The 22,743-nt window shown below is 39.3% G+C and overlaps 1 protein-coding gene across 12 annotated transcripts in view; it reads left to right on the top strand.

Annotated features, from left to right (window-relative positions):
- Positions 1 to 22,743, top strand: part of WDPCP (WD repeat containing planar cell polarity effector) — a 303,153-nt gene that overhangs the window by 172,619 nt on the left and 107,791 nt on the right. For all 12 annotated transcript variants that reach the window (XM_084823159.1, XM_084823110.1, XM_084823149.1 and 9 more), the window contains 3 exons: positions 4,245 to 4,854; positions 8,038 to 8,226; positions 12,756 to 12,879. In XM_084823159.1, coding sequence (XP_084679285.1) covers positions 4,245 to 4,854; positions 8,038 to 8,226; positions 12,756 to 12,879 — 923 coding nt within the window. The remainder of the gene's footprint in view (positions 1 to 4,244; positions 4,855 to 8,037; positions 8,227 to 12,755; positions 12,880 to 22,743) is intronic.

Raw genomic sequence — 22,743 nt, 5'->3', positions numbered from 1 at the left:
TTGTTGATCTTGTGATAGTGAGAAATCCTATCTCGGTTAACAATATTCAGGGGGATATGTGCCCTGTGACTAAGTAGATGGAATACCATAATGGAGCTGTGAAACAAGGAATAATTCATGCTGTATTTAAATAAATAAACAAATACTGGCATCAGTACCTTTCAAATAAAGTAAAAATGAGTGGCAGATGACAGTAGCAACAAATTAGACTGTCCATGGAAATGAGAATACAGTGCATAAGCAAAATAAACATACAGGTAGAGCTTTGGATGTTTAAACCATGAGGAGGAAAAGAAATACATTTTATCAAGTGTTGATATAGCAGCTCCCATGCATTTAAATTCTCAGTCAGCATTTCTAATTAGTCTGTTTTGTTTGTTTGCAGTTTCATTAAATTAAACCAGCAGTTTAACATCTATAAAGTAAATCAAACAGTTTTCTCATCTTAAAGACAGACAATTCAGTCACAGAGGGCTTATATTTATGTTCTCTTTATTTTCTTTTTCCATCATTCTGCTAAGCCAATTTTCTGCTTTTTAAAACTCCTACCTCAGTATGTGGGCTTTATCCTTTCCTTTGTACTTTTATGCAAAAAGATGTAATTGTTTATGTGCTTTAAAGTGTACAGAGAAGAGCAAGCCTGCATTGAAATAAGAGTCAGGCATCCCAAACATAAGGATACAAGAAACATATATAAGGTAGCAAATGCTCCAATTGCAAAGATTAGTTAACCTTCTATTGGTTTTCTTTTGTTTTTAATCTAGAGTAAGGTTATATAGATGGTGCTCTTCCTTTTCTTTCTAAACTAGATCAGGCTACTAAAGTGGAAATGTCAACAGTTGTATGTTATTGTTTAATTAGAAAACCAATCAAATTATATTGCAAGATTGCTGTCTGCTACAACTACTGTTAACACTGCTACTGTTCTTGCATCACACAAATTTAACTACAACTGGGTAAGACAGAGAAGGGATGTGATCCCAGGTCAGATAGCTCAAAACATAGGGTTCTGTCTGCAAGGCACCTTCCTGCGCTATCCATTTACTGCTATTAGACCATAGGAAACTGTTATATTGAGCCCTTGGTCCATCTAGCCCAGTATTGTTAACACTGGCAGTGGCTCTCCAGGGTTTCGAGCAGGATTCTTTCCTAGCCCTTCCTGGAGATGCTGAGAATTGAACCTGGAGCCTTCAGCATGCAAAGCTTGCGACCAACTGCAAGAAAGTAGATTTGGATGGCAGGCCATGTATATCTTTCAACTCAGACAATTCAGTGTATTTTTAACTCTCTTGTCTAGCTCAAGTGTAGTGAGTGGAAGCAGGGAACTTTTCCACTCAGTACATTTCATCATTATGACACACCAGCACAAAAAGGTCTCAACAAATCCCAAAGAGACATCTCTATTTAAAATGGCAACAATAAACCAGAACAGAAAATATTGCATTCATTTGTGAACTAGTGCCCACTATTCCTACTCTTACTTCAGAATGTCTCACATAATAAAAGCATAATATTGTTAATTGTTTGGTTTTTTGCTTTAAAATTTTCTAGCTGTTACGGATGCTATTTTTGAGCAGAAACATTGGGTATGAATATTTAAACAAATAATGAGATGTCCCTTATTTTATAATATGGCAGCTTAATGGGGCAAACCAAATACTTTTGAGATATTCCTTATTTCTGAAATGTTGATCTGGCAACCCTATTTTGAAGTGGATAAGGCTGCTGTGAAGAAAAGCAGAGTAGAAGCTTAACCTTCTTTCCTCATTACCATCACCCCACAGCATCCTGTGGAAAAATATAAGTTTTGCCCCTCTTCCTTTATTACATTATCTCAGACACATCAGGTGTTCTTGTTCAGTGTTCTTCTATAACTCTGTACACAAATAAGAACAGCAGTTTCCCCCTTTTTATTACTGATTTTTTTTTTAGTCCTCTCCTTCAGGAATGCACAACTGATCTGTTACGTATTTATCTGTTGCCAGTATGTCTCCAGTAGCTTTCCCTTTTTCCTTAGGACCAATTTACAGTAGTATTCTTTGGCAAATACTCAAGAGAGCATGACTGTTTTCAGTAACGTGATTATTTTCTCCTACCAAAGCATTTGCTGTACCTCTTGAGGTCCCTTGCACATCTCAAGTTGTTATAACTTTCCCATAGCTGTTTCAGTTTAATTTTGTTTCTGTGCTTTGCCTTCTGGATTACTGAATCTACATTTCTTTGGTCCTCTTGTATTGTTCTGCAGTTGTTTGTTCCAAATCAATTAACTCTACTTATATGGGCAAGGAATCCCAGTAAGTAGTCCTTGCTTACTACCATAGTCCATTTTCAGCTCATTGTAATTTTGATGTGAACACAACACAATCCATCCCTGTTACACAGTCACTTTTTCTAATGTAAATCAGAACAGGATCAAGAGCCTCTAAATTGAGTGGGGCTGGTTTGCTCACTTTCAATTCACTCCATTGGCTCAGCTGAGAGAACAGCTGCCTCTTGACTCCTCCCCTCCTTCAGCGGTTTCCATTGAAGCTGATCATTATAAGTGCTATGTAACTTAAGTACCAGTGACTGTGTTTGCTTGTTTTCCTCTTCCTTCCTCATCCCTTTTTCCTTTTGTGTCAGTCAAGTGAGTCAAACATTTTATTTTATTCTATGTGACTTGTAGCTATTATAAACAACTTTCTTTCTTTCTTTCTTTCTTTCTTTCTTTCTTTCTTACATTTCTATACTGCCCAATAGCCGGAGCTCACTGTGCAGTTTACAAAGTTTTAAAATTTAAATTTAAACATTTTAGTTTAAAAACATCATGTAATAACATAAAACATTAGTCAGAGTAACATATCACCTGCACAGTCAACTGCAGTAGTGTTCTTTCTGAGTGACCACACAAAGATATTTCACAGCCTTAGCAAACAAAGGTGTTTTATAGGTAATATAAGGATCATGATCTGACAGCAACCAGTAAATCTTCACATTAAATACTTTTACCCTGCAAAGATGCCAAACTGTTTTCCAAGAACCTTTTCCTAGGATTTTGATAAAAAAGGGTGGCAAAATAAATAATGTAAGATATTGTTTTATCCCTATTTTGGGATATCTGATCCCAAAATAGATCTGATATATTAGATATAATAGATCAAAATAGATCTGATCCCTCCCAGATCTGATATAGAGACATAGATTTCTTGGAACCTGCCTGTATCTTCCATCCAAAAATGTTATAGGCAGGATTTGAAAACATAATTCTATAAATTTACAATGAAGCAGAAGTGGGAGTTTGTAGATATTGGGCTCTTTTATGATCCATTTTAAACAGACAGTACCATTGAGGAAAAAAATGAAAGTCTGATAAGCTCTGAGGCCTGATTGTTATCCAACCTATCTACCCAATATCTCAACCTATTTTTACTTCAAGAAATACTGAAAATATCAAGTGGTGGATTTTTAGAGACTAACAGCTCTTGACTTGGCCCAGGCTACCTTCCTCATTCATGCTGTCAAATAAAGTTTTGGGAGGTGAGCCTCAGACATATCCAAGACTCTCTTATGATATAAAAGGGCTGTCTTCTGAGTTCCAGCTTCTACAGACAGCAAACCTACCCTAAGAAAGGAAGCTGAAGTCCCTGGGACTTTTTGTGTTGTGTCTTTTAGAGTCTTGTTTTTAAATCTGTGTACAGTGCTTGATATATTTTAGGCACTTTGTAGATGATGATGGTATTATTTGTTGTTGTTGTTGTTATTAGCAGCAACTACTACTACTTCAGTCTTATATTTGCTTACCCAATTAAGATGTAAGTAGAAAACCTCAAGCCAAATATAATACAATTTTCTTGGGATATCTGAATCTGTAGTCCTCTATATTGTTTTGTACTTTGCTGAATGATTTTCTCCCAATGAGAGAATGAATATGATATGGTCTGAGAACTTTAGGAGTAAAATTATTGAACTCGTGACTTCTTGAACTGATAATTATTACATTCTGAGTTGTCAGTATTTTCATTAGGTTAAGGCTTCAGTGACAAGAATGTTCTACAGTTAAGATTATAATGCAAATGAAATGCTGTAAAGGCTTGGTAGGCAACAATGGATTCTATTACTTTCAGTTTTGTTATCTCTTTTTGAATAGGGTGGATTATAAAACAAATAAGCAGAATTTTATTTTGCAGAATTTATTAGCAGTATATTATTTCAACCCACTCAAAATTGCAGTAAGTGATTTATAAAACTTTGGGATTGTTTTTCAGGTTCTGAGTTACGTACGTACAGATGGAGATCCACTCGATGCCAGCTTTAGCCTGTGTCAGCCTTATCAGATTCATACTGTAGAGCACTCTTTCAGTGCAGACCAAGAGCCCATAGCTGACAGCTGCATCTATGAATGTGTTAGGAATAAAATTCAGTGTGTGGCAATCACCAAAATACCACTAACATCAAAGGCCATCAGCTGCTGCAGGAACATTACAGAAGATAAACTTGTTCTGGGATGTGAAGATTCTTCAATAGTTTTATATGAAGTCTGCCGTCAAGTAACTCTATTAGCACAAGCAGAACTATTGCCTGCCTTAATGTGTTGCCACCCCAGAGGAGCCATAATCATGGTTGGTAGTTCACAAGGGGAGCTACAACTGTTTGACATGGCACTATCTCCAATTAAAATGCAGCTTTTAGCTGAAGACATCTCACTCAAATCAACTCTACAATTCAGTGAAAAATTTGATGTATCCAGCAGTCTCACCCAGATCCAGTGGGCTGCCCCTCACGTTACATATCAAAGCATGAATGATACAGATATCTATGATCTTCTGTTAGTTAGATTTGACAAAGGACCTATTGGAGTACTTCATTTTAAAATGGGTAAGTTGATGCATTCATTCATGGCAGAAAGTTATCTTCAGTAACTAATTGCATTGAATCAACTGAAAAAAGATCTCTACTTTTTTAAAGCAGACTAAATTAGCAAGCAGAATACATTTTTAAAAGTAAAAGAAACGTAAAGAATCTTAAGCATTGTCCATTGTGTTGACACTTGTTGGGCTAAATCTGTCCAAATCCATTTGTTGGGCTAAAACTGATCTATGTATCCTCCTATAGAGGAATAATTGAAATATTTGTGAAAACATTCATACACTTCAGCAAAAGACATAATTTCTGGAATTCTGATTTTTCAAAACACTATGCCAAAATTAGTACTGCGATTAGACACATTCAAACTTTAAATATAATTTACAAGCAGGCAGAGTTGCAGATTTAGTCACATTTATATTATTTGGAAATCGTCCTTGTTACCTGAGGAATATCTTAAATTGGAAAAAAGACTGTAGATAATCATTACTGTGGGACAAATTAGTTCTATCTTGTCCAGTAGACATCTACACAGAATGCTAATTAAAGCAGTTCTTTTATGTGTTCTTGCATGTTGTCTGTTTTTGAATGCCTCTAAATTACCTGGTTACCTGTCAAACAGAAGGCACTCTGCCTACATCTACCTTGTTTTTCTTCAGTTTCCCCTTGTGGCTTCTACTCACAACAAGCTTCAAGAAAGTACTGCTTTCCCTTTCCTATCTCTAGCACATTTATGTTCTTACTGAGACGAACAGGCTTTCAGCAGAGGGATTTAGAGGCCTTTCTGCTAATTGCCAGCTTGTAAACTTAATTGGACTGTCTCCCTGGGCACTGTTCCTAAATCAATTAGGCAGTAAGTTGGCTGTCACCTCTCTTACCAAAGTAGGTCACTTAGAAACACACCACCCAAGAGAATTCAAGCACCCAAATGGGAAGATGTTGACCTCCATGGTTGAAAGTTACCACATTTTAAAATGTTGTTGTGCATATTTCCATCAAATTCATTTGGCGCTTGAGAGATTGTAAGCCCAATTCCACCTTGTTGGCTGGGGAATACTGGGAGTTGCAGGACTTTTTTCTGTCCAAACATGCACAGGATTACACTGTATGTGTGGTAGAAGGAAATTGGGAGTTCATTGTATTTTCAAAAACTAAAAGCAATAAAATGTATTTTATTTTATTATAACAGGCAAATCTCAAAGTTACAAATGCATGAATTCAGCTCACCAGGCCTGAATATTAATGAAACAGTAACCTCTTAACTCCTCATAGCAGTTGGCGATCAGTGTTATATATTTGTTTATGTACAGAAGAACATAACATAGGCCCTGAAACATCACAGGTTCCAATCCCACGCTCATGCTGCACTCCTTTGCACATGTACCTGGGAGTAAACCCCATTGAACACAGTAGAAATTACTTCTGAGTAAATATGCCTAGGATTGCACTACATGTGAATTTACTTATTGCATTTGTGACAGCAGCTGTTTCTCATGTATGTGCACTTGAGTGCAAACAAGTAGATACCAACATCTTTATTCACATGCAACAGTAACAAAAGATCCCAACTTCACTAATTCTTCCCCAATGTGAGGCTGTACATAGTTTTAGAGTCATGTCTATCTCCTTCTGTATAAAGCAGGGGTGCTGGAACATTTCATCCTGAGGGCCGAATTCCATTTCAGCGAAACTCTTGGGGGCCACATTCCAATGGTAGGCAGGTCTGAAGGCAAAAGGGGTGGGGTCAAAAAACCAAAAATGCCAGCATATTTTAGCTCAAAGCTCATAACAAGCCTTAGAGCTTGATTTGGCCTCTGGGCTTGTGGTTCTGCACCTATGTTATAAAGTAAACAACGGAACACGAGTTACATGAATATTTGAGTGTGATAATAGTTTTTATGTCCTCTTTGAACACTTCTGGGGAAGGGAAGCTTTTCCATGATTTACCAGGAAGCTCTATGCCTGGAATGGTAAGCCAGGCAAGGCATGTGCTCCCTCATATTTTGGCTGCTCTGAGAACTAACACTTGGAACATACTTAGATAATTATACTATTACAAGGGCTTTTTTTTTAAACTAGGACCCTGCTATGTAACATACCAAAGCTAATGTGTATTTTAGCCCTGCTGCAAATATGAATCCCTAAGAGCAGAAAACAAATCTGATGTTAATGTAATAATAATATTTTTTGATACCAAAAAGCACTTGATTGCTCTCAGTTGGCAAGTTAGATTTAGTTTACTTGAGTAGAGAAATCAGTGATTATTTGGCATAAGGCCTTTGGATTACTTTAATATGACTTAGAGTTGTTCTCGATTTCCTGCCTTAACTTGTAAGATGTGAATGTTGTGAAGATACATTCATTAATATATACTAGATGTTTTAATTCATTTTGGGGAATAGTCAAGAGTGTGCCTGTTCATGAAATATACAAAGTCCATCTCAAATTATAGATAAAGATGCAACACATTCTAAATCCATTGGTTGAAGATATCAAGCTTCCAGTTCAGAGGTTTTTTCCCAAGATGCTGCACATTCCTGAAGTTCAGTACATTCTTGCCAGTTCAGCCCTTTTGCCTACATTGCTGAAGCTACCATAGCATTGAAGCTCTTCCTCCAGCCTTTTACTTTCACATGAGGTGAGCACAGGTTTCCACTGGCTTTGGATTGATCTAGCATGCCCAAAAGGACTTAGAATAAAGGAATGGTTCTTGGTATGGCCTTGTACAGTACGACTGTGTTATATCAGAAGCAGGAACTATCCACTAGTTCAGCTACAAGATGGTTGTTGAATTAATTGGTTTGGAGAGCAGACATTGCTGTGATAAACCTTCAGATTTTATAGTGTGTCAGCAGGGAGACCTTTATGCCCACACCTATGTGCTATGGTAGAAAATGGCTAGATCATACTGGGCCATCACTGTGTAGCAGATAGATCAGGTTTGGGTATTCAACCCTTGCAGGATAAACTGCACAACCAGTAAATTGTGTTAGGCTAAAAGGGTACAGAGAGAAGTGCTATATAAATTAAATGTAGAAAGCTTTATGCTTACAGCAATTTACGTTTTATATATTCCCCTCATGTAACAAGGAAACGTAATGTTTAACTTCGTTGAAAAAGCAGTGGATCTGTAATTCTGTTGAAAAGTAATGTTGAAAAGCCACAGCTTTTCTTTTTCTCTTTTACCTGTAACAGGTGTTGTCCCAAGAGGCCAGCTTGGCCTTGTGGAAATCATCCAGGAGTATATTCATCAGGATGAGATGTATGAGGCAATTAATATCCTGGGTGGCATGAACTGGAACACAGTGGGTCATCAATGCTATGTAAGCCTAAGTGCCATAGTAAACTACCTCCTCAGACAAAAGCTGACACCTGCAAGAGAAGGTTTGTTTGGCTGTATTTCATAAATATCTCTAGTTTTAAATTGTTAAATAGTTAAGGTAGTTAATATCTACTTTGAACAGATCTCTATAATTAAAAGGGTTTGTGATCAGGGTTATCTTTATGCTAAAGTCAAGTGAGATATACAGGCAAAGATTTTTAATATCTATATATCAATCTGGTCTCATTTAAGGAAGATGGACACTAAACTATCATTTTAACTGAAATAGTAATTACAGTTTTTTTCTGTTTAATAATGGTGTCTGTGTTTATTTTCATCTTAGTGGATCAAGAAACACATTACAAGTGACCATTTTTGTTAAGAGAGTTGTTCAGAGTTTGGATTTTTTTTCCAGTGGTGATTGGTAAAAGGAGTACAGCATCTATCAACTTCAGATGGGTCCCATTGTATTCCCTCACGCTATTTCCGCACCTTACTGTATCTCCCCTGTTGCCTACAGTGATGTCTGAAACTTCCCTACATTAACAGATCAATTCAAGGCTCAGGCTCATCTCTGTTGGATCTTGGTGGGATGACTCTCCAATGAATAGCTGTGTGCATTGAAACTGAGCTATTCCCAGGATTTAGATAGGGAAAAGATTAAGCAGGAAAGCATGCCATATCTCAGCATGTAAGTGCAGCTGGCGACCAAGCTCCTCTTTTGTGGGAAGAAGAGAGCATACTAGAGGATATGGTGAACAGCAAAATTGCTTGCTGCCCAAATTTGCCCCGAGGCCATCAGGCTGACCAGGCAATTCCTAAGCTACGGTGTGAGGCATGTTGATTTCCATAGCCTTTATTATGCTGACAGACAAGGTCAAAATCTCCTCTTGGAAAACTTGTGAAAATACACAGTAGAAAAGTGGAAGACAGGGGTGGGGAAGGCTTTTTTTGAAACTTCATTTTAAAATATGTGTATTATAAATAGACATCTTCTATGTTTCTCCCCACATCCAAGCTGGCTAATGCTTTACAATAGACAAGTGTGTTATGCCATCCGGGATTTATTCTATACAAGTCTAACAAATATGTCATGGTAACTTGTTTTCTTTTTATTAGAGGAACCCAGCAAGCCCTTTCTTATGTAATGATGTGACGGTTATCGTTGAGATCTTCATTTCTTCCATCAACATCAAGCTGGGCTATCTAATGAATCTGTAACTGTGCTAGTACTTACTCATATTCCATGTAGGCCGGAGCATTTCAGAAGTGCAAAACATGCTGCAAGGAAAACAGCAACAGCGAGAGAGTGTGGCTTATTTTTGCTGTAACCTGCTGTATTAAATTTTAATCGAAATTGACTGATGCTTTTGAAAGAAAACACCTTGAAAGTTCAGCTTATCTCACTGTCTAGATTTAAGATATTGCAAAACCTAATTGATTAACAGGTTGCCTCTGCTCCGAGTGCTGGGCTATTAGAGCCTTCAGTGCTATCAAATCTTATGAAATAAAATGTAGCTCTGCTTAGAACTAAGGGATAATTATCGCTAAATATAGAAATTCCTAGTTCAAACAGATGTTAATAGCAGCAAATCGGAAAGATTATTGTCTACAGGTCAAACATGTCCCCTCCTTTAAAGCACTTGTAAAACTTTGATTAACTAAAATTCAGTTTGCGCATCTGCCTTAAAAGCAGCATCTGTATCTAAAATCAAATTGTATCTGCAATTAAAGGAAGAGAAGGAATTCTATCAATTATACTTTGCTCATATATGAATGTTATTTGCATAGTCCAAACCTAAGATTTGTTAAACAAGTGCATCGATAGGTACTCTTTTGCAAGGTTACAATGACCTTATCCTGTGTTACAGGGGCATTATGCGTTCTTCTAGATAACAGAAGAAAAAATACCTTGGTTAGAGCTCATATAGGTCTAACCTGGTTCTGTGTCAGTTGCATATTATCTAGTTCCCCATGTGTCATTTATTTAAACAAATCACTTTTTTGTCATCTGATAAAAATTGCCGCCTCCCCCGCACCTCTCCAATGTGCCTCCTTTCCTGACTCCTCCTCCTTGTTCTATGCCAGTGGGCAACATTGCCTGGTTGATGGAAAGGGGACTCCCCTATAGAGAGAGTGTGAGAGAGCCAGAAACTGACTGAGCTGAAGGGCTGCTCCTAGCTGAAACTGACGATGCTCAGGGAAGCCTTGGTCAATTTCAGTAATGTCTCTGTAGATACATGCCTGAGGACTTTCCAGACAATGCAAGATTCCACAGCTGTCTGAAGACTGGAAGCAGTGGCTTCCCATTATCCAGATTGAGTGATGACAGTGGCTGTATTCAGTTTAAAAAGCTGAAAGCAAGGAGCCAGAGAGATTCATTGCAGTCCTGAAGCAGTGCAGTGAGACTTTAAGGCAAAGTTCCCCATCGTTCTGTTGCCGTGATGAAGCTGATGAGACCCCAAGTCCTGTCCCCTACTGCCAGAGCAGAGATGAGAATAACCCAAGGATTGCCAGGGACTGACTGCCAAGCAGCACAAATGGATATCAGTGAGTCAACTGAAGGCAGGAAAGCAAAGGCCAGGAACACCAAATATTAGGGCAGCTGGAGTACAGCTAATAACAACAACAACAACAACAATTTATTACATTTCTATACTGCCTCGTAGCCGAAGCTCTTTGGGCAGTTTACAGAAGTTAAAATATTAAATAAAATATAAAAAGTTTAAAAGCCATTTACATAAATGCACACAGACAATATATACATATAACTAAAAACAACTTTGAACTGTCAGTCATAACTAAAGACACATCCAAGACCAATTAAAAGTCATCACGTGCTGCCAAATGCTTGGGAAAAGTGATAGGTCTTAACCTGACATTGAAAGGATAATAATATTGGCACCAGGTGGACCTCATTGGGGAGCTTGTTCCACAGATGGGGGCCCACCACTGAGAAGGCCCTCTCCCTCATTGCTGCCTTCTGAGCTTCTATCCATCCAGGATAGATAGATAGTAATAACTATCCATCTATGTTCAAGCTTCCCCAATTCCCCTTGAGGGGAAAAATCCTAAAGCTTTCCTTTGGAGCAGTGTAATGGTAGATGGGGAGAGTTCACCCATCCACTTTATTCCTCTATCACTACTCTGAAGAGGGGAGGAGAGGTTTTTGGTGTATTTCCTTCAAAAGGGATTTATTTCTTCTTCAAAAGATGTGTATGCACACCAGCCTCCTGTGCATATAGTAATAATTAATTTTTTAAAAAGAAACAGGCATTAGTAGATCTGACAAGTTTTTCCAAGGAAACATTGACAGTTTTATCACAGAGCAGAGGAGGGGACAGTAAAATAATTGACTGTGCAGTGTGCAAGCAGAAAGGTAGGGTCATACACTGTCACCAATCACTCCTCTGCACAAGGTGAGACCTATATCAGTTCAGTTTTGAAAGCATTGTGTTTATATTGCCAGTGCTGGAAACTCTAAAATCTCTACCTAGCAGCCCTTTAAAAATAGGACAATGGGGAAAACATAGCAACGCACCATTTTCAGAAGAACGTTGCCTACATTCTTAAGAATAAATGAGTGAACAAATACATTACAGAAGAATAGTGTATTGTAGAAGTACCCCAAAATGGCATTGCAGCCGCAATGTGTATGATCAGGGATTTACCAGCTCTCATTAATCCCAGCAAATCTTATAAAATTAGCCCTATTTAACCCAAGCATATTTTTGCCAAAAGGAGGAAAGTTCTGTGTACTCACAAACTTTGATATTCCTTGGCCTGCAGCTGTGGGAAAAGATAGCTTTTGGCCTGCAGTTTTTGTATACAAACTTAAAATATTTCTGAACAGAACCAAAATCCATATTACACATTGTATTTTATTAAATGTTGAAAAAGACAAATTGCTGATTGTCAGGAAGTATTTAAAGCAGACATTCTTTGGAAAGCAGCAATTGTATACTGTCATGACAATATTAGGATAGCATTCTTCTGGTAGGTATGAAAGTCATCCTGGAATGTACCTAAATAATTCTGAAGGCAGAAAAGTGCTCCTATTGTCAATACGCTCCTTGCAGCAGAGGTGAAATATGTGTTGAGCAAATTCCATTCCCCTTGGGGCCATCACAGGAAAAGCTCTTACCTGTTGACCTATGGTATAATGGAAGAGCTAGGACAAGTCAGGTTTTTTATTCTCTCTCGAGTATTATTCTCAAAAATGGAAAATGGGAATTGATATTTACTAGGAAGGACTTTGTTCAAACTTCATGTTGATGAGTCATTCAACATACTGTACTTACCTGGCAGATTAATCATTCTTGCCACATGAAAATAATTAAAGAACAGTTTGTAATAACTTCTGACAGTTTTTGTTGTTGTTGTTGCTCCAAATTATCATAGGCTCTGCCTCAAATGACTGCTTATACATAGGTTTGTTTCTGAACCAGCTATCACATTTTTATTTCATCTTCCCTGCAATAAGTTCACATTTTGCCTCTGTTTGAAAAACTTGACTGACTGCAAACATGAACAACTGATTGAAGTGAAGCTGTTCCACTAGTTTCACTGCTGCTGTGTTTGAACTCCACAGCACAGCTTGAGGCAAGCCTTGGAACCTTCTATGCACCGACAAGGCCTCTCTCTGAGACAGCTGTGTTGGAATACAGGGACCGGATCAGCAGATATGCAAGAAGGTTCTTCCACCACCTGCTCAGGTGAATGACAGCTTTGACTTTTATTAGCTTCAGATTCGTTGCATGTTTCAATAACTACACCGTTGCTGTGATTAACACATTTTCCTAGAGGACCACCCTGGAATAAACATGCATTCATTGTCATTTTTGTTTGTTTTAGCTAGTCTTCCCTTATTTTCAAAAGTATATAAGGTGCTGTTTTCATCTGCTCTATCATCAACTCATTTTTAACAGAAGTCTCTCTTTTCTTTTCAGTTTGATAGAGAACTGAATGATTCCATGGGCATTCTTGTTAATTGGAGCAACACAACTGTTAGGAGAAGTGTGGGGAGGGGAAGAGGCCGAATGTAATTGATGCAGATCAGCAATGTGTAGCCAAATACTATTTTTGACACTGCATCTGTAAAATTGGCCTATTTTTCCCCCTTTCCCTACCTATTTCAGTAGAAATAACGTGTGAAAACTTCAATCCGCTAAAATAAATTAAAATGTTTTCCAGACTTAATTGTATGATTTATGCAGTCTGTGGGAAGTAGAGATAGACAAACTCTAATTAGAGTCCGTGCTCAGTGAGTGCTCAAGCAGCTGCCGCTGCTGCCCACCCTCCCAAGCCAGGCTGCACGAGCCCCTGGAGGGCTCTGCAAGCTGTCCAGGAGCACATTGCAGCTGCGCGCTTATCTATGTGAGCTGCTGTCTTTCATGCTAGATGGGGCTCTATTTTCGTAGATTTATTGTTGCATACAATGGTGGCCATAAAGGGCCATTTCCACAACATTAAAAGGCCTCTAGTGTTGTAGAACTGGCACTTTCCAGCCACTGTTGTGCACAGCAATAAATCTATGAAAATATAGAGCCCCATCTCACATAAAAGGAGCTCTATATTTGTACTGGTGGGGGGAAAAGGATTGTTCTTTTCTCCCCCTTCCATCCCAGGGGCAGCGGCCTGACGAGAGGAGGAAGGCAAGAGGGGCTTCCCCCTCATCTCCTGCCTCCCATCAAGCTGCTGCCTTCACAGGAGCTGGGATGGGATGGGGAGAAAGGATTGCTTCCCCCCCAAGCCATGCGCCCGTAGCAACTCTTTTTTATTATTAAATCTTGAGCATAGTGGCTGGCTGGAAAGTGCCAGCCATTGGGCACCAAATCTAATTTACAAAAAATAGCAAGTTCCCCTTTGCGACTTGGCTGTGGGCACTTGTGGGCAGGACTGGTAAGTCCCAGCAGGTTGCGCAGTTCGGCGGGCAGGGGTGGGGGCTAGGGGAGCCAAGTCCAGAGGGCTGAGCAGGGGGCAGTCTGTTGGACTCCATCCCCTGCAAGGATGCTTGCAACATCCCTAGTGGGAAGACACCGACGATGTTACTGTGCTGACACTATTAATGTTGTGCTAGTGTAAACCAATGGGTATGCAGCGCCAATAGCACTTGCTAGCATAATAGGTTTCCTGGGAAACTGGTCATGCAAGCAAGCACTATTGATATTGCGCAAGCATTGGTTTATGCTAGCACAATGTCATTATTGGGTCTTTCTCAATAATTCTGAATGATGATTTTGGAAAGCTTACATAAGAGGAGAGTCAATGACAGAGAACTGCCACATCCAAGCACTGCTGGGCTCGTGCCAACCAGGGCAGAAGCTTGGGGATGAGTTTCCTTTTCACTACACAAGTTCCAGGGCTGTTGTATTTTCTTCCCATTCTGGGCCTATACTTGGGAAATGAGGGGGCTTTGGGTCCAAAGCCTCCCTCGGCCCACCCGTAACATGCCCCCATTTTCCCCCTACTACTGTTGGAACAATGGAAGAGGGGCAATAGGTTTCTGCCGCTGCAACGAGGAGGCCTCTGGAGGCAAAGCTTCTCTTCCCAGTATGCAAGTCCCTCTCTGCCTGCAAAGAGGGAAGTCTGCAAAATCCTATGTCCTTTGTCTGCTAAAATAAATTAAAATGTTTTTCAGACTTGGTTGCATGCTTTATGAAGTCTGTGGGAAGGAATCCACGATGTTACTGTGTTGGCGCTATTAGTGTTGCGCTAGTATAAAACAATGGGTATGCAGTACCAATGGTGCTTGCTAGCAAGACAGATTTCCTGGAAAACCCATCATGCTAGCAAGCACTACTGATGTTGCACAAGCATTCGTTTATGCTAGCGCAACATCGGTAGTGCTAGCACAAGGACACGGCTGGGTCTTTCAAAATAGTTTTGAGTTATGATTTTGGAAGAGTTACACAACTAGACTTAAATCGTTTTTTGTATCTTGCTCTTCTTCCATGTAGCTCAGGGAAGCATATAGGGAACCTATGCCTTTTTTAAAATTTAAAGATTATTGAAACATTTTGTTAATATCACAATGCAAAACAACCTAGCAAATGTTGAAGAAGGAGAGGGAGGAGGGGTTGGTTCAGAATTAACAACAAAGCAGGGTTTGCTATGTGCATGAGCAAGCACAAACGGGCGTACTTGTCATATTTCCCAGCAAATGAGAATCTGTTGTTTATTTTGCACACTGCATACCCATATTGTGAATTTTATTCAAAAGTTGCTTTTTTCTACTGTCCCTCTCTTCCCAGTCATGAAGTAATATTCCACAAAACCGGAAAACAAGAAAAAGCTGTCGTTCCAAAAATGAACCATGGCTTCAGACTTGAAACAAACCTAAAGTGGGCCAAAAGCATTCTCTGTCTCTTTTGGATGTGACATTTCCCAGTGATGGTTCTCTTATGGTAGAAGATTTGAATTTGTCAGTGTACGTTTTAAAAAATGTATCCTGATTTCTATATCTTCTTATATTGTGAAGCATCACTATTTCATGACAGCTTGGATCTTAAAAGCTAGCAGCTCTATTTAAAACAGAGATTAATTTTTTTCCTAAAATTAAAGTTCTCTAAGAGAGCAATCCTACGGCCCCTAGGCAGAGTTCAGTTTGGATCGGATAGTTCAGTTTTCTGGATCCAAGGTCAAAGACAGTTAGAGCTCCCCGCCCCTCCCACCGGTGCGGAAAGAACTGCACCACTGCCTCTCCGAGGTCGCAAAGGCAACCTTGGAGGGAAGGGAAAGGGGGCATGCTGGTAGGCGAGGAGGGGGTGGCTTTTGGGTATCCCCAGGCCTCCTTCCCTCCCCGCCCCCTCAGCTAGATGGGCAAAAAAGCCCATCTAGTGAAGATACAGAGCAGAAGGAGCATGGAGGTGAAGATCGCCTCTGCTATGCCTCCCACTCTGCTTTGGATGGCCATAAGCCTCCAAGGCTTACAGCCATCCCCGTAGGATTGCACCTTAAGTTACCTTAAGAACATAAGAGCCATGGTGGATCAGACCAAGGGTCCATCTAGTCCAGCATTCTGTTCACACAGAGGCCAACCAGCTGTCGACCAGGAACCCACAAGCAGGGCATGAGTGCAACATCCCCCTCCCACCCATGTTCCCCAGCAGTGTTCCTCACTGCCTCTGGTACTGGAGGTAGCACATAGCCATCAACGCTAGTAGCCATTGATAGCCTTTTCCTCCAGGAATTTGTCCAACCCCCTTTTAAAGCCATCCAAACTGGTGGCCATCACTACTTCCTGTGATAGCAAATTCCATAGTTAACTATGTGCTGTGTGAAGAAGTCCTTCCTTTTATTTGTCCTGAATCTCCCACCAATGAGCTTCACAGGATGACCCCAGGTTCTAGTATTTTGAGAGAGGGACAAAAATGTCTCCCTATCCACATTCTCCACACCATGCATAATTTTGTACACCTCTATCATGTCTCCCCTCACCCTCCTTTTTCTAAGTTAAACAATCCCAGCTGTTGTAACCTTCTCCCAGCCCTCTGACCATTTTAATTGCCTTTTTTCTGCACCTTTTCCAGCTCTACAATATCTTTTTTTTAGGTGTGGTGACCGGAACTGTACACTATTCCAAGTGTGGTCACACCATAGATTTGTATAGGGGTAGTATGATGTTGGCAGTTTTATTCTCAATCCCATTTCTAATTATGCCTAACATGGAGCTTGCTTTTTACAGCGGCGGCACACTGGGTTGACATCTTCATTGAGCTGTCCACCACAATCCCAAGATCTCTTTCTTGTATTTTGCTAATTCGTACAAATCCCTATGACAGGGACACACTATTAAAAATATTCCAGAAGGGCATGAAAATTATTTTCTCATTGAAATGTTCATGTAAATTCTGTTTCATTGCTTATTTTATGTACTCTAGCTATTCTTCCCTCATGTTTTGTCTGCTTCTGCACAACTGACAATGCTTGGACAAAGAAAAAAATCAGAATAATTCTAGTACTTAACCAGACAGTATGTGAATGTGTGCTTCCAGTGCTTTTTAAGCTTTGCACAATTAGTCCTTGAAGTGTCTACTTCAGTATTGCAGCTTATAGGCCACTAAGGGTTCAAGGGGATAGGTTTTACCCAAGAGAGAGAGAGAGAGAGAACTATTCTGAAGTGTGCCCCTTTTTTCTTTTTTGTTTAAGTCAGGGTATGTATGTGCTTCAGCACTGGAGAATAGGAGTGTGAATAGCGTTTTAAAGTACTAAATAAAATAAAGGGAAACCCCCCTCACAAAATGCAAGATTCTGCTGTAAGGTAGATAGGTTTCGGCTAGTAGCAAGGGACAGCTCCTTCCCTCCTGAGACAGACCGTACCCTCCTTGAGATTAGTTTTTGGTCTTATTCCTCCTGGTGATGGGATAAGGAAGAGGAAAATAGCTATTCCATTCCATGGGCAAGTTCCTAGGAACTTCCATATCATAAGAACAGCCTCTTCTTCACCCAGCCTTTCTGACCTCACCATGTGATAAACTTTCTAAGTGAGCACACTGCCAAATGATAACTGTCATCACCATGTGAAAAATATGGTTGTGTGAATTAAATTTAAGAGAAGTTACCTGAATATCAATGTCAATATCAACATTACAATGCACATGTTAATACTTCAGGTATCTAAATTATGTCCTTAAATATAAATGTTAATTGAGTTGTCTCTATGAGTTGTTAATTGAGGTGTTAGAAGGCAGGGAAAATAACTTTCAAGGAAAAGATTTAACAGCAGCATTCTGAAAACTGTGAACAAACATCCTCTGCTGAATATATTTCAGGTTATATCCTACCTTGTAAAGTTGATCAAGGGGCCACGGTGGCTTAGTGGTTAAGATGCTGAACTGCAGACCGGAAGGTCGGCACAGCAGTTCGAGACCCGAGTGCTGCGTGACGGAGTGAGCTCCCGTCTTCAGTCCCAGCTTCTGCCAACCTAGCAGTTTGAAAGCAAGAAATTGCAAGTAGATAAATAGGTACCGCTTCGGCGGGAAAGGTAACAGTGTTCCGTGCACCTCGGTGTTCAGTCATGCCTGCCACATGACCACAGAAGCATCTTCGGACAGCGCTGGCTCTTCGGCTTAGAAATGGAGATGAGCCCCACACCCTAGAGTCGGACACGACTGGTTTGGGACACCTTTACCTTTACCTTTTTAAAGTTGATCAAAAGATATTTATGTTATACTTGTGAATGCGAATTTCAGTTGTTAATGATCCAAGCACCACATGAAAAGACTGCCCCCACTACAATTACTGACCTGCTTTAAAAAACAAGAGATGGGGTTTCTCCAACTTAACCAGATTTTAATTTTCCAGTCAAGAAGATTAAACATTTAACCCAGTGAAATATTAGATCATCTTTCATTACACAACACTGCTAATGATTTTTTAAAATTCAGACTTTGATGCCCTATGGCGGTGCGATTTAAGTCTCTTGTTGGAAACCACAATGTAAGCAAAATTTGGCAAAATCTCAGGAAAAGAAAAACAAAACCCTTCAATTCCCAAATAAGAAAATCCCAAGAAGCAGTACTGATAGAAATATTTGTACCGGCAAAGGGAAAGCAGCTGCATTGTGCTAGTTTCTGAACTTTTGAAGAGGAAGGAATAGTCATGTGTCATTTGGGATCCTGCTCCCAACTACACAATTAAAACAGCAAAAGCTCACCTGTATCTATGTACCAGCAGTGCATTACACTTAAATCTAGTGAAAGCCCAGTGAAAAGCGTATGCTTTGCATGAAGGAGATCCCAGGTTCAATCTCCTGCATTTCAAGGCAAGGCTAGGAAACACTCCTGTCTGAAACAGTGGAGAGCTTCTACCGATCAGTGTAGACAATACTGAGCTAAATGGACCAACAGTCTGACTTGGTCTAAGGCATCTTCATATGAAAAATAAAAACCACAAACACACATCAGTTGGTTGCTCCCTTGACTTGCTGGCGTGCTTGCAGTTTATCACTAGCTCTGTCATATAATCCTAGAAGCATGAGAGCTGGAAGTGACTGCGGGGCAGGCATTTTGCACATGCTCAAAGACACATTCTGTTACATATGTTCCAGGGCTTGAGGCCTGTCATCAAAATCAGTTTTCAAAGGCCTGAGTCAACTAGGACACTGACTTTCTTGATTTTGTGAGTAAGTTCTTATTTCACTGTGTAGATTCATTGTAAACAAGTGAAGCCTTTGGCCTGAGATAGATATATCCATAGGCTTTAGAAGCAGCAGTAGTAAATATTGTCCCCAGGCCTAAGGGAAAACTATGCCCACAACCACAGGAGAAAATGCATCAATCTAGCTCTGAACTTCTGCTACCAAATATTCTCATCTATTGCATTTTTTAAACTGCTAGGGTATCATATCTATCTATACAATAGGGATTTACAGTAGAAGCAACAGCTCATCCGTAACCATAGTTGCCTCTGCTATAGTGCTCTCTTTTGGTGTGTAGACATGCTGATATGTTTGCTCAATAAAATGTAGCTTTCAAGACATACTGTAAAGTTTACATGGTCACCAGAGTGCGAGGGCTAAAGCTGAAACAGAAGAAAAGCTGAAGAGAATTAATCTAATAAAAACCGGGATTTAACAGACAGGGTTGAGCAAAGTAAGTGTGAAACAACAGGTGTCATCAGCTCTTATCAGCATTTTTAATTAACATCTGTTTCCAGCCCAGAGTACTTTGGAAGAGTGTGCTGGAGTATGCCTGTATTTGAAGATAAAGTTAGACTGTTGAGAAGTTACTAAATAGTAAGAGGTTGAGGAAACTACTAGATAGGGAGGGGATGAGTGCAGTGGGAGTGTTGGTTGCAGCCCTTACAGACCTGAAGGAAAGCGATTTTAGCAACATCCCGACAAGATATTGCTATGGCAACAAAATATTGTCTCTTAGAGGAAAATGAGAATGATACGGAGTGTGAACATTTCAAAGGGAAAGAAGATTCTAATAAAAAACATATACATTTTAAAAGCAGCTACAGCTTTACTGTTAACATTATAATTTTAATTTAATAATTCTACGTGCCTCTTCAGTCTCTTTTATTACGAGTCTTGCAGAAATGAAATGAGCCAAGCTCCGTGACCTCCCTGCGAAAAAGAGTACTCTCATCCTTTCCAACAACATAAAAGGAAACTGAGGCTTCTCAGTTTAATGTGGCTTATGACTTGTCCACACTAAACTGACATCACATGGAAGACTTTAAATTGTTCTTATCACCAACTATCTCCATATAGTGATCTGTTCGTGTGCAGCAGCCTGTCATATTGATCAGAGGTTTTTTTTCTACACCACTGCAAGTAGATATAGATAAGACCATCAGAAAACTGCTGGATCCATATGACAAGCCACTGCTGCATTAAATGGCTCACCATAGTGACTAATGCCACAAGAACTAGTTTAAAATAGCCCCCATATGATATCCATTTTGTGTTCCCTGATCATGTCAAAGATGCAGAAATATAATTTGGGTGTTGCAACAAAGAAAGTCTGTGAGCTCAACAAGAAATAAGTTTTAACACCTAGCCTGTTCAAGGTTTTTGAAAGCTCCTTCCTTGCAAAAATGTTTGCAGTGCTGTCTTAATTATGGAGAGATAAGGACAAGCATGCAGGCAGGGAGTATTCTTCCCAGTTTCTCTACCCAAACCTGCTTCTAGTTTTCAGGCCAAAGAATACAGAGGGCCTGAGATGACTAGCAAACATTTCAATAATTGGCACTTATCTCTTAAAATGATTTGATTTAATCTCACATACAAATGAGACTACTTCACATTGAGTTAAGATGCCCCAAACTGTAGACTTCCCTATTTCTGTGTGCCTGCCATAGAACAATTCAGCTGTTTCATTCCAGGCACGCAGGCCATTCATGTGCTGAGCACAAACCACTATGGGAGTCATGCATGGACCTCCCATTTCCAGTATAGTGGAAGCACAAGAGGGGATGGATTGGACCCTGAGGCTGCAATCCTATACCCAATTAGCAGGGAGTAAGCTGCATTCAACACATTGAATTTACTCCTGAGTAACCTTGTATAGGATTGTACTGTAAGCGTTTAAACCAATGATGGCAGAAATATTTCATTTAAGGCAAATGTGGCATCAGCACACTGAAAGCTAGGATACATACCTTTTCCCACTAGTTGATAACGGTCCTGGGACTAGTACAGCGTTTTGCACACCAAAAGGTCTGTGGTAAATATTAAAACCCATGAAGTGGATAGAATTCTAGTCAATAAAATGTGAACTATTGCATGATCAAGGAAAAGTACATAATTCCACTCAGACCTGATTTTTTTTTTCTATTTGTATAAGAGCATACTATAAGTCACTGCATAATACACTGCGTTTGAAAATGGGGTTCTAAATACATCCAGCAAATGGAGCACAGATAGCTCATGACCCTCCTTTTACAATAGTTATTTTTTTAATTATCCTTTTATATACCAAATTATCAGTGGAAGCAACCTATTTTCAAAGACTTTTTGGGCTTAAGCATTTCTTCTAAATAGAAGTGACACTCCATCTTAATATATTAGATCTTACCATTTTAAAACATTCACCCTTTTTTAGTTTTCTTGAGTTTAAAAAGTAAAATGCAACAGTGTAGCTAAGGAAGCATTGTTTTTCATTTTGTAAAACCATGCCTATTGTTTTCCAAAAATTGCTAATAGGAAAATTTATGAGGAAATTGTTTTGTATGAATAATTAATAATAGTTCTTAAGAAATGGGCAAGATGCCTAGAAAATGAATGAAAGAGTAAACTATTAAATTGAAATATTAAATGAAATAACTGAATTAAAAGTAATCATGTAAACCCTGAAGTCAATGTTTGGTAGCTGTTGTTGATTTAACCTATTTTCATCTTCCGTTCATATGCTTAAATACAATTGCTTGATGTTAAGTAAATGCTTGAATGATATTCCAAATACTTAAAAAATATTGCGTATGCATCTCAAAATTCGAACAAATTAAAACTTCATTTCAGCTGGATTTGATTACATGTAAATTGTTTCCAATATTCATTACTCCCATTGTCTTCTTTGGAAGGATTTTAAATTCTCATTTACATACCACATATCATCCTTCACTGGACTTCTTGATGAGGCAGGTTCTAAGACTTCTTCATTTATAAGGAACATTTATAAATTAAAATTGTGGCACAGCCCTTCTGCTACAGATGATTTTCTAAACATTGTGCATTCTTACTGAAGATGAGAAAAAATGTAGCAGCACTCCTTTTATCAGCCCGGCACCAGGAATATGCTTACATGGTCAATGAGCATGTCTAAGATAGCTTGTTAGTTGTAACTAGTCACTAAAATATTTTCCAGTATCAGTATGATTTTTTCCCATCAGGTACAAATAAATAGGATAGTGGTAACTCTCTCTCTCTCTCTCTCTCTCTCTCTCTCTCTCTCTCACACACACACACACACAGTTTTATTATTACATTTTTCCTTTTCACAGGACGCTGTACCCCAAATCAGATGGTCTGCTGTAGAATATCATGGCTGGGATTAAAAGGGATGTATGTCTTGTATGAAACCTGCATGTGGAGACTTTTTGGTCAAACTGTACAGTCCCTCCCCCAGCAG

Source organism: Heloderma suspectum, chromosome 1, assembly GCF_057233095.1.
Source record: "Heloderma suspectum isolate Gila_16-S chromosome 1, 16-S_ref, whole genome shotgun sequence".
NCBI lineage: Eukaryota > Metazoa > Chordata > Lepidosauria > Squamata > Helodermatidae > Heloderma > Heloderma suspectum.
The sequence above is the reverse complement of the archived record's forward strand: the minus strand, read 5'-3'. Positions and strand labels throughout refer to the sequence as shown.